Source organism: Micropterus salmoides, unplaced genomic scaffold, assembly GCF_014851395.1.
Source record: "Micropterus salmoides isolate LMB-PRFRI ecotype aquatic unplaced genomic scaffold, ASM1485139v1 Ms_hic_scaffold_14, whole genome shotgun sequence".
Taxonomy (NCBI): domain Eukaryota; kingdom Metazoa; phylum Chordata; class Actinopteri; order Centrarchiformes; family Centrarchidae; genus Micropterus; species Micropterus salmoides.
In genome coordinates this window covers 2,402,196-2,419,771 of record NW_024040485.1, presented here as the reverse complement: position 1 = coordinate 2,419,771, position 17,576 = coordinate 2,402,196, and the positions used below count along the sequence as shown (strand labels likewise).

General features: G+C 41.0%; 1 protein-coding gene across 2 annotated transcripts in view; it reads right to left on the bottom strand.

Moving 5' to 3' along the window:
- The window catches only part of efr3a (EFR3 homolog A (S. cerevisiae)), a 171,573-nt gene that overhangs the window by 140,077 nt on the left and 13,920 nt on the right, over positions 1-17,576 (bottom strand). Inside the window, exon 1 of one of the 2 annotated variants that reach the window (XM_038717237.1) lies at positions 17,047-17,086. The exons of the other annotated variant lie outside the window; for it this stretch is intronic. Within the exon in view, the coding sequence (XP_038573165.1) occupies positions 17,047-17,071 (25 nt within the window). The 5' untranslated portion in view covers positions 17,072-17,086. Of the gene's footprint in view, positions 1-17,046; positions 17,087-17,576 lie in introns of those variants that run through there. 2 annotated transcript variants of the gene reach the window in all.

Sequence of the window (17,576 nt, the reverse complement as noted above, 5' to 3'; positions counted from 1 at the left end):
TCCGGCTCCGTACCTTTCATTCAGTGCAGCGAGCCGGCAGATTGGTGCAATACCCCCTGTGAAAGAAGGCAGCGTGAAAGCTGCTAATGTTATGAGCTAATTACTAAAGTTGTAAGAGTGTTTTTAGCTTTTAGCTGGCTAGCCACCAGCATAATGTGACGACATTAACGTTACCACTAAACCAACAAAATGAAAAAATGAAGCAAATGTATATGTGACATAAAAGGCAATTTATTAATTTGTCTGGTAACAAATGTGCTTGGCCGGTGGATTATTTTTTATTTTTTTTCCTACCAGCCACTTTGGCAGGTGAGCCAAAAAACTTATTTCCACCCCTGATTCAGAAGAGTCTGTGGCGTGCTTGACACAACTCTTTAAAAAAAGCCTTGTAAACGTGAATCCCCTGAATGAGAAGTGCAGGAATGTCCTCCTCCTCGATATAAAGGGGAAATCAAAATAAGCGTCCATAGGCTGATGGATGTGGATCAATCACCGGGATGCTCACACTCACTCCAGCACACGCTTTATCGTGAACATGTGAAACAGTCTCTTCATAGTTAATTTGTGTGGGGAAAAAACTATTCGCACAAGAGGGGAACAAACACACAACTCTCCAATAGAAAAGGCCTGTATACTGCTGGACGGAGCTAACCAGGAACCCAACAGTTTAAATTTAAATGATCAAACTTGTTTGCCGACCCCTGACCCACAGCATTAATAAAACTGAAACAACACGACAGTGGACCGAGATAATGCTAGATATTCAGTGCTTCCTTAGAACTTCAGAAAACTCTTACATCTCCATTTCAACACATTCGTTTCTCACATATCAAACCTGCGTGACGGCGACAACGCCGTTTCAACAATTCACTACCACATCGGAGCACCAAAAGACCCGTCAAAGTCAGTTTTCATCTCCCTTAAACTAATGAGACAAACAGTGTGGCTGGCTGAGAATAATGTATCTGTATGATAAAAATAGCAAGTGCACTTTACAAAGGGCTCACTGCAGCCGCTGCTTGACTGTATGAAGCATATCAAATCATCTTCCACACTGTAAACGGAGACAAGACAGAGGTCAATGTTTGGACATCGTGAACTGCTTGATAAAGATTCTCACAGCCCTTTAACTTCAAATAATTGGACAGTGCTTTTAAGTTTGATAAACAGATATCCGCCATTGTTAGATCTCAGTTCTTCCAGTTGAGAAATATAGCCAAGGTAAAGGCCTATCTCCATCTTAAAGATTTAGAGAGGGTGATTAATGCCTTCATAACTTCACTATTTTAACTCCTTATGTGTGGGCTTAGACAAGTCACCCATTCAACGCCTGCAGTTAGTTCAAAATGTTGCTCTCCGCTTTACCAAACGCAGCTTCTTTGCGTTCACACTCCAGCTAGAGTGCTGAGATCTGCAAATCTCCTCCTCCTGGATGTACCCAGAAGCAGACTTAAAACCCTAACCTGTGGAACATCCTGCCAGTCCACATCAGAACCGCCCCATCTCTCGAACGCTTTAAATCACTGTAAAACACGTCTCTTTTCTTAGGCATTTCCTTCGAGTTAAGTCAGTTATTATCCCTGGCAATACTGTATGTTCTAATGTTTTATTGCAATACTTTTACTGTGTGATTACTGTTTATTTGTTGTATTTTTAACCTGTAAAGCACATTGGTCAACCTTGGCTGTTTTAAGTGTGCTATATAAATAAAATTGATATTGATACTTACTCCCTGTTTTTGCATAAACCTACTACATGGTGATACAATGCCACCATCTCACCAGTATTTCTAAACAAAATATTTATTTCTGTTTCTGTACCTCATCTGAGTAGTTCAGGACAACCCATGGCAGGGATGACCCTGCTGCTTCACCGATGACAATAAAAAGGCATCAAAAGACGTCTTCCATTTTCTATCTGCCAAGCTTTCAATTTCATGTCAGCTCACAATGGGAGTTCAGGCTGAGCGAGGGAGGCATCGCACCACACTGTGATCATCAAAGCTCCCCAAAAAGGAAAAGGGAACAAAACCCTGCTTTCCTTTTCCCCACAGTGCTGAGATGTGTCTGCCAAAAAGAAGGAAGAAGAAGAAGAAGAACTGTGAAACAGGTTTCCTGGCTCCTCTGTCTGTACTGATCCACTCGGTTCAGTTTAAATCTGAGAATGAAATATGACCAATAAAAATGTTACTTACAAACAGCAGCTGGATCTGAACAGACTTTACAGTAATAGTAGGAAAACTGAGACATTGTTGAGTCCGGGAAGCACAGCAAGAATTCAATCCTAATCCTTTTAGTAGCAGATTCCTCGGTCAGATCAAATTGCTAAATAACTGAATTGGCCATTTTTCTTTTTCCTTGTATGTTTAATTCTATTGAGGATTTCAGAAATATACTAATGTGTGATAACAGATACTTTGGGCTGGATTTATTTCAGTGCCAATTTCAAAGCCAGAATAGCACATGGACATGGAAATGTTAAGATTTTGTAGCGTGGAAGAACCTCAGAAATGGCCTTTCAAACCATGGCAAGTCACAGCAAAGTGCAACTAGGGCTTATATACAGTATGTAAGGGAAACTGGAATGGGCTGATCTCTTTAAATGAACCGTTCATTTACAAAACTATTACCCAATACAAGACTAAAAAGCACAAGTTAATTTTTCTGCAATGAGAGCTGCCCATTTCTACTACAACTAGACTTCAAGTTCCTTGCTGAAAGGCACGTCAGTAGTTAAATAAACCTCTGGTCTGCCAGGGAACTGGGTATTCTCAAAACTCCAGTTAAGAAATCCTTGAGTGGGGAAATTTTCTGTTGCTTCCTCTTGTGATAGACTCAATCTCAATGTCTCAATGCAGTGAGCAGGCTGCCAAATGCCACCGCAGGAAGAGATCTACAGCACTCACAGGCATATGTTGCTGTTTACGCAACACCACTTGAGTTTACTTGTGCTGAAAAAACACATCTGCTCAGCACAGCAATGTGTTGATGAGCAAGAGCTGCACCCGCAACAACCAAAGGATGGCTCAGTCTGAAGGAAACATGTTTAGTTCTTTGTCTATGAAGTTTGAATCATCAGTTTTCACTCCACAAAAAACACTTTTAAGGCATTGCAATAGGAAAGGTTGCGGCATATAGTAAAAATTGTAACAAAGCCAGGAACTCAAACCATTCAACTTCCACTTCAACTATTATTTTTCGGTTGGACAGAGCGGTGAATCCACAGCAACAAAGTAACTAAATAAGTGAGGGCCTAGGCGGCAAAGACAGGAGCATTTGTTAATTAACATCTTCACATGACCTTGTATCAGTCCTGGTTGATTAGGCAACACCTGTGGTTATATGTGGCAAAGGGAAGTGGGTTCTAATACATGGAGGTTCCTGCTGTAGGGTTAACCGGTAGACTTGCATACAATAAATAACTTAAGGCCAATATGCGTTGGGGGCTATCAAGAATAGCTAGCTAGCTAGCTATTCTTGATAGCCCCCGACGCCCCCTAGCTAGCTAGCTAGCTGGTGGACAGTCAGCTCCCCCAGGCCCAGTCACACAGAACACTGCAGCCAACGCAGCAGACATGTCCAGCAACAGCTGTAGGCTCAGGAGGTAGAGCGGGTTGCCCGTTAATCGGAAGGTCGACTGTTCATTCCCCGGCTCCTCCAGGTTGCAAGTCGAAGTGTCCTTGGGCAAGATACTGAACCCCGAATTGCCCCTGGTGGCTGTTCCAGTGTATGAGTGTGTGTGAATGTTAGTTTCTGTTTGAGCACTTAGGCTCAGTGTGTGAATGGTGAATGCAGATGTGTATTCAGTGTAAAAGCGCTTTGAGTGTTCAAAAAGTCTAGAAAGGTGCTATACAAATACGGAGCATTTACATCTGTACGATAATGTTAATGATAAAATACAGCGGTATGAAAAACATTAAATTCTCAGTAATGCTGTAAAGTTAAAGAAACTTAAAAGCACTTTGGAACAAATAAAAAATAAACAGTGGTATGAGGGACTGTCCTTGCTGCAGGAATTATAGTATTGGTATACTATACTGTAGCAGGTCTAAACTACGTATGAATTTTAATAAATTTATGAGAATTAATACCCAATTATGAATTTTAATATTCAGAAAATATTAATCCATAAAAAGCTCTCGTTTCGCAGGGGCACCACCGGAGTTGTTATTAACCTAGAGTCTCCGGGCCTCTAGGTAGCTTTTAATAATTATACAATTATTCACCAGTGATCAGTTAGTTAATAATCGCTCAATTATCTTAAATCAATCAGTCAGTCTCATATCTAAAAGGTAAATTCTCTTGGCAGGGACTTAGAAATAGGCAACACACACAATTCCTTGGTTACAGAGAATTTATTGACTAACTAAGGTGACATAAAAAGGTGGTTAAATACATCAGAGAAATAAACAATGACTAAACAATGAGAATGGAGGTGCGATTGTGGGAGGATTTGACTCATACAGCAGAGGAGAACTAATGAAAGTAAGCTATGGGTTTAGGAGTTAAAAAGACAATATTAACACTATGGGACATCCCTGACTACAGAATGTAGGGTTTTGGTCTTACTGTAGGTCGGCGGCCTGCCTTGGCCTGTTGCACGGGTCCCACGCTAGCTGCCCGATTCCGGGCTTTTTGCTAGGGAATTCTCCGGGGTTCTCCGTGTCTGGAATTAAGAAAAACCCTCAAGGGTTGGCCGTTCAGGTTCAGGTGTCCTTTGTTGCCGCTGGCGAGACCACGCGGCTGGGTTTGACCTCGGTGAAGTTAGCTCGACGAATAAAGCTTAAGAACTTGGTCGTTCTTGAATTAGACCAGTGTAACTTAACGGACTGATAACTTTTAACAAAACAAAAGAAAGAAAATAAATCAAGTTGCTGGAAATGAGGGAAAAATCAATGTCGCGGCACTTCGCGTGTGTAGCTTCAGGCAAAACAAAGACTGTTATGCTGGTCGAATTCTTAGGGCGTTGCCGGGAGCGCCGTTGGAGAGCCCGGAACAAGCCGGCAGACAAGAGGGAAGCGTCCAGAGAACAGCGGGGGAGAGGGCGAACGACGTCGTGTGTCGCGCTTTTGTTGTCTGGGGCGTGGTTCCCCAGAGGGCAGTGCTTCGTTTCCCGCATGGCAGGCCGTTTCCGGTTTCCCGAGGGACTGTCATTCTAAACTTTTAATATGTCTATAAAAGGAAAAGAAAATCTATTTGCGCGTATTATAATCAAATATTTTCCTACAATCAAACCTCAATGGTCAAACGGTTGTACCGTTCTAAGTTTAAGCATTTGGTAACAGGAAAACAATTGTCAGTAATTAGACCTTAAAAGGTTAGCATTTCAGAATGATGGCATGTAATACTTATTTCGTCCACTTGGGGGAGCTCAGGTTACATGACGACAGCTTACATTAATCCTAAAACAATCTTCTCACGAGCTGGAAAATTTAGTTAGTTAGCCTTAAATTCAAGCTGGCTATTAATAGAGTATAGTATGACATTTCTTTATCATCATTTCTAAAGGAATTGTGTGAGAAAGTATTGTGAACAAGCATTGGTTACACATAAAATGAGTGTCCTTAATCTTGCTGAAAATTAAAACACTGCAAAAGTAACTTATTTAGATTCTTTTCAGCAATAATAACAACAGATAGCAACAACATGGTCACATAACTACTCAAATAGAGGCAGCCACACTACTAACTTAGCAAGGATTATTATTTGAAGAGAACAGTTTATAATCAAACATTGTTTTAGCTCAAGAAGGCCAGGAGTTGTGTCCCCTTTTCGCATATCCTGGCTTATCACGTTTGCACATCAATCTTTGTTTGCATAAGGGAGTTCAGGTCTGTGTCTCTGGTGTCCTGGAGTTCCTCATCTAGGCGTGAAAAAGAGTATCTCTTTGATGAGGTAATGAAACACAGAGCACTTAGGGAAAGCGACCTTTCAACCCCCCCTCTTTTGGGGTCTCTTAAGCCGTCTGTAGAGGGTTGATAATCAAACCCCATCCTCCTTCTCTCTGGGAGAGAAAAGAGTTAAGTCTCCAAATTATTTAATATAAAATGCACAAATCCACACTGTCGGTTCACTACAATACTATATAATTATAGTATAGTAAATATTAAACGCATAATGTACACTGATTACTACGTCAACACTTATTTAACGCAGATCCGTTAACGGCTGTGATATAACGGCTCTGCGTGGGCCGAGCGCCCGCAATAAACATGATCACGTTTTGTGTGCGTTGGCTTCTGGGATGAACCACATATGGAAGTTCAACTTCCGTCACGTTTGTCTGCGGGCTGCAGCTGGACCCTTCCCACGTAAAGGGTGAAACTAGCGGATGTTAGCTAATAGTTAATTAGTCATGTTATCTTCCTTGGCAGCATGCCAATGGTATTTATTTCACCTGTGCTAAACACGCTAACTCACTTAGCTTGTTGCAAATGTTCATTTCAAGATCGTGTGACTTTGAATGCAGCGCAGAGTGATGAGTGGTCCTGTAGATGGGATATCGTATTTGACGGATTGCCTTCGTCTTTTGACGGGGGAAAATGTTCAGGGGTTCCCCTTCTTCGGCAAACCTGCACACAAGTGACCAGAGGGGGAGGGTTCGTGACCTCGTGTCATACCGCAGCAATGGTAAAGGAAAACTTGTGGTTTTGAAAACCTTGAAGCCGGTAACTGGCCCATGCCTACTATCAAAGAAATAATATTACAAGCAATAATACTGGTAACATGTAGCACTGGTTCCTGTGAATTCATTGGAATTAATTGCATCAATATTAAATGCCACCAATCAGAACCAAAAACAAAATATGATGTTCTTAATAGAGACACATCATCGGTCGGTAATGAGACAAACATTCAGAGACATGTGACTGAGGACAGACTGATCTCTCCTGAAGTCTGAGAGGACAGGACAGGTCCTAAGAAAGAAAGCAGACTATATGACAACACATCTTGTGACTGCAGCTGCAGATGAGTGATGGTGAGCATCCATCAGTAGACTGAGGCAGTGGACCATTAAATGACCATGTATACCATTTATGGAGCTTTGCCAGCAGAGTGAGCTGCCTTCAGGTCTGAGCAGCATGGAGCAGAGAGACAGTCACAGTCTGCCCTGAAGCTCAGACCTCTGCAGTCACTTCTGTGATTTTAATCTGCGCTAATTTGGCCATTGTTTACTTCCTAAGAAAACGTATATTGCATGTTTAAATTTATAGCTAAATTTATAAGAGGTTGTTTGTCTTTGGGGGACAAAGCATTTACTCAAACACTCTCCAAAAGGAATCAATCAAAACACGAAACCTGTGTGTTTCCCTTTGTGTCTTTTAAATTTTGTGCATTATGCATGATACAGTATCAAAAAAGTGGCAATAGTGCTAGCAGCAGTGATTAACTAAAGGCTCAGGAGGTGCCAAAACACAGCAGTCAGCTAAACACATATATTTGCAAAAAATGATTAATGATAAAACTAGGTTTGAATAAGGGATGAATTAAGTAATTATCACCTTACTTATCCCTAAATAAAGTTAAACTTTTCCACTGTGGAACAACACTAGTTCAATAACAGCCATGCATTCTTGAAATGGAAGACCTACATCAATGTGATTGTGATTAAACCATGTCAAAACAAGATAAAAAATATAATTCTTCCATAAACCCCAGTTTTACAAATAAACAAACAAATAAGTCATGTGTCAGTAAATGTTCATCTTTTATGTTCTTAAAATCATGTCTGATAGTTTGAATATATTTTAATGAACCCAAGATATCTTTTGTTCATATTTCAGTTGAACGGTTCAGAGACAGAAAATGAGGGTCTGTCTCTGGTCAGTCATCCAGAGCAGAGCAACAGTTTCCATTAAACTTTGTTTCAGAGCCCGACTGATATTGTCGGCCAATATGAGCTAATTGCATTTAATCCTTCACTCATGTCATGGGTGTTTCATAGTTTGTCCACCAGAGGGCAACCAGCTGCAGCTCCCCTGTTAACTACCTCACCACAAAAACCACAGAAGAAAACAATCAGCTGACCGGAGTTTACCAGAGCTTACCAGAGCTTCCACGCAGAGGGCTGTGTGAGCTGTGAGTCAGTCTTTGTCAAGTTAATTACACAACTTTAATAATTCTAATAAAAACAGACCCAGTCACTTCTCCTCTCCTTAAAACAGTCATGACTTGCTAACCCTCCCGTTTTTCACTGCACTCTCCCGGCTTCCTAGCAGCTCACAGCAGTTTAATGTTACGGTAGCTGGGTGTTGGAAGCTGCTGACAGACGTTACTGTAGATTCATTCTGGAACAGTGTGGCAGTTCTAGTGAACGGTCCACATTTGTCCCTAGTTCATCACTTCTAAGTATTCGCAAAAATCACGTAACGTTACAGCAGCTCACGCTGCCGTAACATTACAGCAGCTCACGCTGCCCGTTGCTGAATTAGCCATAAAGCTAATGCCGTGTTTATCAGTGGAGAAGCGCTAACATCTTAATGAGTCGTTAAACTATAGTTTCAGACGTATTCTAAATATATCTGCGAGGTGCCTGTCTGCAGTTAGTCTGCGTGTCGGAAATTATTAAACCAGAGCGGACATGTAAATAAACGTGAGCTGAACAAGAATCTAACACGGCTTCCTGTAGCTTCTCTTTTTGTGACGTTGTAGATGTGGAACGCTGTAGTCAGAGCCATAACGTTGTAGACATTCCTCTAGTATTAGATGCATTCAGCAGCACCTCACTGTATCCTAGACAGCATGATTTATACCGATGGTGGTTAAATGGTTTCACGTAGCTTTGGTTAGAATTAAAGAGTGCTGGTAAAGGGATGAACTACATGTGAATGTGCTACATTGCAATTATGGCAGATTATGTGTAAAGTGAAATACACATGTGTAGTGGATCAGCCAGTGTTGTTTTAATTATTTTATGCCAAGAAGAGATTCCGAAAATCTCTGTCTCTCCCTGAGGAAAGGGGGGATTGAGATATTTTTCCCCCTCAACAGACAGCCTGACCTAAGTGAAAGGTTTGCTTTCCCTAAGTGCTGTTTTGGGCAGTTAGATCGTAAAACTTACAACCTCTGGTGAAGCTGAGATAAGACTCGATGCCCTGACTGTTAAAATGACAATATCAACACTAACCAGAAACTTTCTCCTGAACAGCCTATCAGAACTCTTTTGGAATGTGAATTGGTGAGAAACTCCAGAACACCAGAGGAGGACAGCCCACATTCCTTTGTGGGAACAAGAATGTTCTCCTTAATACTTGCCTTATTGTTTTACGTAAATAATCTTTGTTAAATACTTAGCAGGTCTCTCCACTTCCATTTGAGTAGTTATATTACTGTGTTGTTGCTATTGTAAAGAAGAATCCATAGAAGTTCATTTTGCAGTGCTCTTTAATTTTCAGCAATGATTCCTGACATTCGTTTAAGTGATGTTTTTAACCAATGCTTTATTCCTAACACTTCATATACTCCCCCAGAAATTATATCATACAGAAATTTTATCCTGTGTTACTTGGTTAATTTTCCAGCTCAAATGTAATATTAAATTAATTATTTCCCCCAGCTCCTGAGCAAATGATTGTTTTAAAGAAATAATCAAATCTTCAGTCTCCTCTCATGGAACTAGAGTCCCCCAAGAGGACAAACTAAGTATTACATGGCATCGTTCTGAAATGCCGCTCCTGCTCTTTAATGTATTACTCTGTATTTCATTGTTCATAATATGATGCCATGTTCGTATAACTTGCTTATTTATTATTTCATCCATCCATCCATCCATCATCTTAATCCCTTAACCCTTTTAATGTTTAACTACTGACAACTGTTTTCCTTTTTATCAAATGCTTAATACCAAGAACAGTATAACCGTTTGACATCTAAGGTTCCATTGTGGAAAGGTATTTGATTAAAATACGCGCATATAGTCTTTAGGACCATATTAAAAAGTTAATACACCCAAGTCTCAGAGGAGACCGGAAGCTAAGCCCCCTGGGGACATGCCCCAAGGGGCCAGACAAACAAAACAGCGGAGCTCTTTGTTGCTTGCTCTCTTCCCTTGTATTTCGTCTCTTCAGCAGCTCTCGGCACGCGCTCAGCGTGCTCTCGTCTCCTAGCAACCTAAGGGTCCGGCGCGGCACCGTGATTTCTAAAGCTCTCTTTGTCTTCCAGCAAACTTTCGTTGAATTTATCTTTTTCTTTTGTTTGTAGAGTCATCTTATTTTCTTTTTGTTGAAGTTATCGGACCATTAAGTCACGCAATCTTAATTCAAAAACGACCAAGTTCTTTTTAAGCTTTATTTCATCGAGTTAACTCACTCCTCCCCACGACAACAGAGTCAGAAGGCCAGCCACGTGGTTAGTTACGAGAGCAGTAACAAAGGACAATCAAACCGACAACCTGAGCCAAGGTTAGCAGCCTATCCCTGCAAGTTTTCTTCAATAAGCCGACCAAGGGAGACCCCCAGAACAATCTGCTAGTAAAAACTAAAAACAACAAAAAACTGTTTTGTGACTGTTAAGGGTATGTGACTAATCCTAGCTGTTAATTTCCTTTTGCAAAATACAAACCTCATTTGAATCAATCTGAAAACGCAAAAACAACTGACAACTCAAAGTACCAAAAACACACACTCTCATTAAATACTGCAAACTAAACAACAGCGTTGCTCAGTAAGGGTTCAGCAATCAATATTTAGTGGAATAAGCCCAATTGTTTATCATGGTTTTGGCGCATCTTGGCATGCTCAGCCAATAGCTGATCAACACCCGTTTTGTGCTAGAATTTAACAACTATACAAAAGCAGCTGCGAGGCACTGAAGAGGTTAAAGGTCAAACACAGGATTCAATAATTATGCTGTTGTCTCATTTTGGCGTTTTATAGATTCTATTATTTTATTTTCCCTTAAGCATAACCAAACAAACTGAACAGCAACAACAGGGACATATTTTCTGTCATGAAGTATATTATCTGGGGTAAATGTCTGAGATACACAAACTGTCTGCAGTCATGTATCAGCTAGGTTAATGAACAGTGAAGCTTTCGAGTCAGAAACAGTCTTTTAAAAAGAATCGTCTGTCTTTTAAACCGAAGCAAATCCAATTAACAGGGACTGCCTTTGAATGAATCTCTATCAGCAATCAAATCTTCTCGATCTACGAGAGACTGAATTAAACTGATCAAGTTAGGACTTCAGCCATGGGCAATATCAATTAATCCTGCAGTAAAGAAAGAGACTCCAAGAACTAACAAGTATTCTGTGAAGCACAGTGGTCTCATGTTTGGGAAATGTGAGAACATCAGGCTTCTGGCTTTAAAAAGGTGATGTATGAGACACTCGCTGCCACTAAAAGTCATCTCAGGCCAAAACAAACCCAAAACCCACTTCATTCAAACTGAACAGAAACTAAATAAAACTTACCAAAACATTCTTTGTTAGTCTTTCCAATGCTCCAACAATCACCAGCTCTGGTTTGGTAGAAATAAATCCTTAGTTCACTGCGTTAGATGAGAAAGAAGCTGACACTTTCACAGTAGAGGATAACATTTTTTTGGAATCCTGTGGCCACGGGATTACTGCGGGATTCCCACAGGAGGGGAGTCAATTTCACTATTCATTCTCATGGGGGGAAAAAGAGTGACAGTCCACTCCCACGTCACCATCTGTGTCCCAGGGAGGGACTCACATGCACTAACATGCACCTGCTACCAGACCGGCTACCAAAATAAAGCACAGAGAAGCTTGCATGACAACTCACACAGAGGGAGTGTTACATTCTCTGCTTAGGACGCCATTACTCCACTTCATCTTTACAAAGCAAATAGTTTGCTGTTACATTAATGTTCAGAATCTCATACACAACGACTTTAAATTGATACATTGTTTCCTGTGGCTGTGAGTGTGATATTGAGCAGGTAATAGATAATAAAAAAAGGCACACATTTACAACATCTGATCTCAAATTCATCTTGGTTCTGTGATTTTGATCTTAAATCTGCAAAATTTGTAATGTGTGCTTTAAATTGTAGTTCACTTCATATCAGAGTTTCATCTGTTATTCATCCACTCAGCTGTTATTCCCCTCCCTCCGTTACCTATAACTTAACATTAAATCATATAACGTTAATAATATCAAATAACATTATATCATCTTATCAAGTGGCGCACAGCCACACGTGAGAGATAAACACCGGCAGCTGCTGTGCTATTCATCATACAACAAGGCCCACACAAAGAAGCACTGAACGCAAGATAGGTTAGTAACCTGAAGTTAGTAAACATGTTTAGCTCAGCATTGGCCATCTAACGTTAGCTTGCTTCTTGCATTAACTACGACCTATCAGAGGTTAACTCTGCTGTCGTTATGAAAAGATGAATGAGCGTTTACTTGCTTGCCAAACTTGTGGTGGTCGATTAACGTAATCATTTACGTCCCGCTGGCTGCCATCATGTTAATTATTACCGTTGGCTGCAAACTGGTTACAGGTTTATTGTTAATCATGTAATGTTACAGATTTATTTAGTTATAACGTTACACTGGTTTGAGAGTCTGCGGAGTGTGTTGACTTACAGTAGTTAATAAGCTGTTAATTGCATTGCACATTACATGGTTGTGCTTTGTAAGTGAAAAACACGTTGCAGTTACAGAATCCCTTATAGCTCTGCAGTGTTTTAAGCAGCCTGGACTGAATGCAGCAGGTGATACAACATTCATTATAACCACGAGAGACTTGAGACTTGACTTGGACTCTAGCTCCAAGACTTGTGAGCATCTCTGGCCCCTTCTGAAGACAAAAAAACAATAATGTTTCATACATTTTTCATAGGCCTATATATATATATATATATATATATTTGAGTTATTTTAAAAGAATTCAAATACACTTTTGTTCAAATACCATCAATGGCTCTCAAGATCCTCCAAAGTTTAAGTAAACAGTAATTTGAGAAATTACAAAATCAATTACATTTTATTTATACAGCGCAAATTCATAACAGAAGTTATCTCATTGCACTTTACATAGAGCAAGTCTTGACCGTGCTCTTTGTAATATTATTTACAGAGACCCAACAGTTCCCACCACGAGCAAGCATATTAATTCTCTTGTATTTTTCTATTCTATTTTTATTTAACGTGTATTGTTTTATCTGTTGTGTTGTATTTTGGGTTGCTGTAAGAAGTGAATTTCCCCTGTGTGGGATCAATCACATAAGTCCATTATCTTATTATGGGGCGGCTGTGGCTCAGGAGATAGAGCAGGTTGGCCGTTAATCGGAAGGTCGGCGGTTCAATCCCTGGCTCCCCCTGGTTGTGTGTCGAAGTGTCCTTGGGCAAGATACTGAACCCCGATTTGCCCCTGGCGGCTGTTCCGCCAGTGTATGGATGTGTGTGAATGTTAGTTTCCGTTTGAGCACTTAGGCTCAGTGTATGAATGAATGTGTATGACTGGTGAATGCAGATGTACTGTAAAAGCGCTTTGAGTGGTAGAAAAGACTAGAAAGGCTATACAAGTACGGAGCTTTTACATTTATCTCTTAAAAAACATTTTAACAGGTAGAAACCTCGAGACTCAAGGTGGGAGGCCAACTACCTCAACTGGGTGTGTTGAGAGAGCAGGAGGAAGGGAAACACATTGCAGAACAATGCAAGTTCCGCACAATCGATTTGCATTAGATTAGAAGTTAATCCCCGATGATGCATCCATCCTAACAGTGCTGTAAACCCAAGGCTGATAGATTCCTACCATTGCTGCAGTATGGGAAATCAACTATTACACTACTACTGTACTGTTAATATTCACACTGCTACTGTAATACTGATAATATTCGATTGCTGTTATCCAGCCAATCAGGATGCCTTTTGCATTTTGTGCATGAAGGTGGAGCTGATTCAAACAGCAGATCTGATCACTCCAATCAAACTCAAATTCCATCAGCATCATCAGCTTTGTTAATCAAAGCAATAACACACCCACACACATCAATTAATTCATACGCAGCCCTTTATTACTCAGTGATGTTGTTGTCTGCAGCAGTCAGCTATTATTGATTCATCCAGTCTAGTCTGTAAAACTGTGATTTCAAATATTCATAATTAAAAAGCTGAGATTTTAAAAAACAAAAAACAAAACACAAACAACTCCCTCCACTCATTACAGTAATTTGTGGTTCTGGCTGTGTGGACTGAGCTCAAATTGGAGAAAACTTCATTAACAACCAACCAACACCACCATTTGCAGCATCACTTGGATATTCACATTACAAGAGAGGGCAGAGGAAGCGGAACATTTGGATGTATGAGGGATGTCAGAGGTTTGCAAAGCCTGACACTGCGGGCCCCTCTCTCAGACAAAATCCAAGGCCTTTCGGTCTGTGTACAGACTGTGTAAACAAATGCAAGTTAAATTTTTTTAACTTGACTGGGAATTCATGAATCTGCTTCATAAAAATGCGGAGACAATAGGAAACAGAGACTGGAAGGAAATAAAGACGTGGAGTTTCCGATGAGTTCAGTCAGAAGCTGAGCTGTAACACACAAACCGGCACATAGGTTGCTAGCTATAGCTGCAGCTAATGTCTGTGCAGTTTGTACACTGGCTGTTTGGGACAAATAAACGGACTGAACATACGCTCCACTGGTCAAATTTGCATGAATGATACAAGGTGAAAATTAATTTGTAGGGCTGAACGCTAATATTCGAATATTCAAATATTCGATCGTTGGGTACGCATTCAATTTTTGGATTTGAATATTGAAGGTTTTTTGTCTGGCCTGTCCTCCGCTCACAGCAGTGGACGTAACGCTCCAGTTCACAAAGGGAAAACAAAATGAAGCTCTCCGCTGTGTGGGAGCACTTTAAACTGAGTGATGAAAACAGCAGTTATGGAGTTTATTAATTTTACAACTGATTAATTTCATTACAAATCAAAACAGTCAAATAGCCTACATTTAAAAGTTAATCAGTAAACTGAAGGCTACAACAAACTAGGAGTGACTCTAAATAGTCAAAGATTTGATAGGCGGAGCCTGATTTGACTCCCAATCTTATATGATTTTACTACCATGGTTTGGTAGTAAAATCAGACATTGAGCAGCGTCTCGCCGACTGTATAAGAAGAACATGTAGTAGGCTATAATAAAAGTAAAAAGTGAATTTTGCATAATAGCATGTTACTTTCCGCTACTGGAAATGGCACTCATCCTATCTTCTCTCCCTAGACCCCCCAACCTGGCTAAAATATTCCCATATTCTGCTCTGGACCTTCTCGGGTCACAGTCTGGACTCTCAGCTATGGTTCCCCCTCCTCTGCACAGCAGCCACCAACTCGGTTTCTTAATGTATCTAGACTTCCACTCTGCCTTCGCTCATCCCCGGTTTAATATCTGATCTCTTTAACCCTGCAGTAAATATTCCTCTTTTATGCAGTCTCCTCCCTCTCTCAGTCCTGCACTTGGGTCTACTAGCCCAGCCTAGGGCTCCAACACTGTCAGGGCCGGCCCTGGTTAACTCTTCTCTATCAGATTCTCCCTCGCTCATATCATTGCCAGAACTGTACTTGTGCTTTGTGTTTGAGTATCTCTGCTTACAGAGTGTGTGTTTGTGTCAGAATGAATGGATGCTACAGTGCTGTGAGAAGTATGTCTGTATGTAACCAGATGTCATCCTGCTCAGTCAGCTGATTGTTGCAGTCAGCTATTGTGTATGTTTTGTAACTGTGTGTGTCCACTACTGTATATTTTACAGTCAGCTATTCTGACTGTGTGTGTGTGTGTGTGTGTGTGTGTGTGTGTGTGTGCGCCGTCTTTGCATCCAACTGTTCGTGCATACATGTGTGATAGAATTACAAGAACACAATCTTTGTGAGGACCAATTTGAATTGTATACAGTGTGTGGACATGTTTGGACATTATGTCGACTCCTCACTTCTTCAGAAGACTATTGGAGGGTTAAAGCCTCCTTTTAGAACCAAGGTCAGAATTAGGTTAAGGTGCAGGTTACACATTTAGTTGCTAGACATGCATTTCAATGAGGGTCCTCACAAGTATATGGAAGTACAAGTGTATGTGTGTGTCTGTGTGTGTTTGTGTGTCTGTGTGTGTCTGTGTCTAGCAGCAAGGTAGCAGAGTGGGAGGGTGTGACTTAATTGAGCATGAAAGACAACAGATGACCTCTGGTGCTACAGTGCTGCTGCCAATCAGCCTGAGGCTCAAGGACGCAAACCAAACAACCACGCACAGTCCTTCATGCTCAGATTCACCTGTGGACACTGTATACCGGCAGTCTACATAGAGAACAGTTTGGAATTTTGTAAATATCTGTTATTAAAACTAGTGATGGAGGGCTGAAGCAGCTTGTTACGCCAGATACATTTCCAGTCACAGTGATCAGTATGGAAGGTATTTCCAAATGGATGTTACTGTGACTACAGCTGAATCATCAAAACACCTGTGAATACAAAAAGTCTGGTTGTGAATGGCTCTTAACATTTTCATGTTCATGTTTCAAAAGGCATCCATGCCAGAGGATGAGGTGCAAATGCCACAAAAACCAAGAAAAAGTTTATACAAAATATTTTTATATTCTGCACAATTTGTATAATGACTAGTAGTGATCGGCCGGCCGATGAAACAGGATTTTTTATATATCTCATGTTGAGTAGCATTTTAAAATGGGACCTGACACTGCAGCAGCTGAAGTGAAACAGCCTGAGCTTTAATTCATAAAAACAATAACAAGAGCAACAAATCATCACCATCCCTCCCTTCTTATGACAATATGAAATCTGTGCCGTGGCACCGATTGGTCTCAAGGTGTGTCAGTAGAGTGGAACCAGGCAGCTGATTGGATGGTCGGGATGAGTGGGCTTGATGGTTCACATAGGGAGCAGATCAATGGCCGCCGCCGTGCAGGCTTGCAGACCTGGAATCTGTTAGTCGCCCTTACTTATTGTCTCTCACACACACACACACACACACACACACACAGTGGGGTACGGCAACATTGTGTGCACACAGAAACACTGGCGAGACACAAATTAAAAAGCAGCCCCCTACCAGACTCGTTGTTCTCTGAATCCATCTTGTTGAAGACGAAGCAGAGGATGGCCTGCCAGGTGGACCTCGACGCCGCGGTCTCTTTTTCTCTCTCACACACACTCCCTCTCTCTCTGTGATTCCACTCTCTCTCCCCCCACCCCCTTCACAAACTGACTCATCTCTGACCTTGCAGTGCTTGTGTTTCCCCTCGCCAGCAGCAGCAGCAAATCTGCTGAAGGCTGCAGGTGAAGCTGCAGCGCTGCAGAGTCGAATCCAAATGGCTAAAAACGCTCAAAACCTACTCGGTACAGATTCCCCCAAGAGATAAGGGGGAGCACGTTAAACACCCTGCACACACACATGTACACTGGAGAGATGACATTAATGAGGAATGTGTGGGTTGAAGGTGTTTTAATCATCCTGATTGAAGTATAATGCAGATTTACTCAGCACTGCTGTTGCTGTAAATTGTGTGTGTGCAGGGTCTATTGCACACACACAATTCTATAAAGAACCTTTTATTGGATTTTAAGTTACGGTTACAGTTG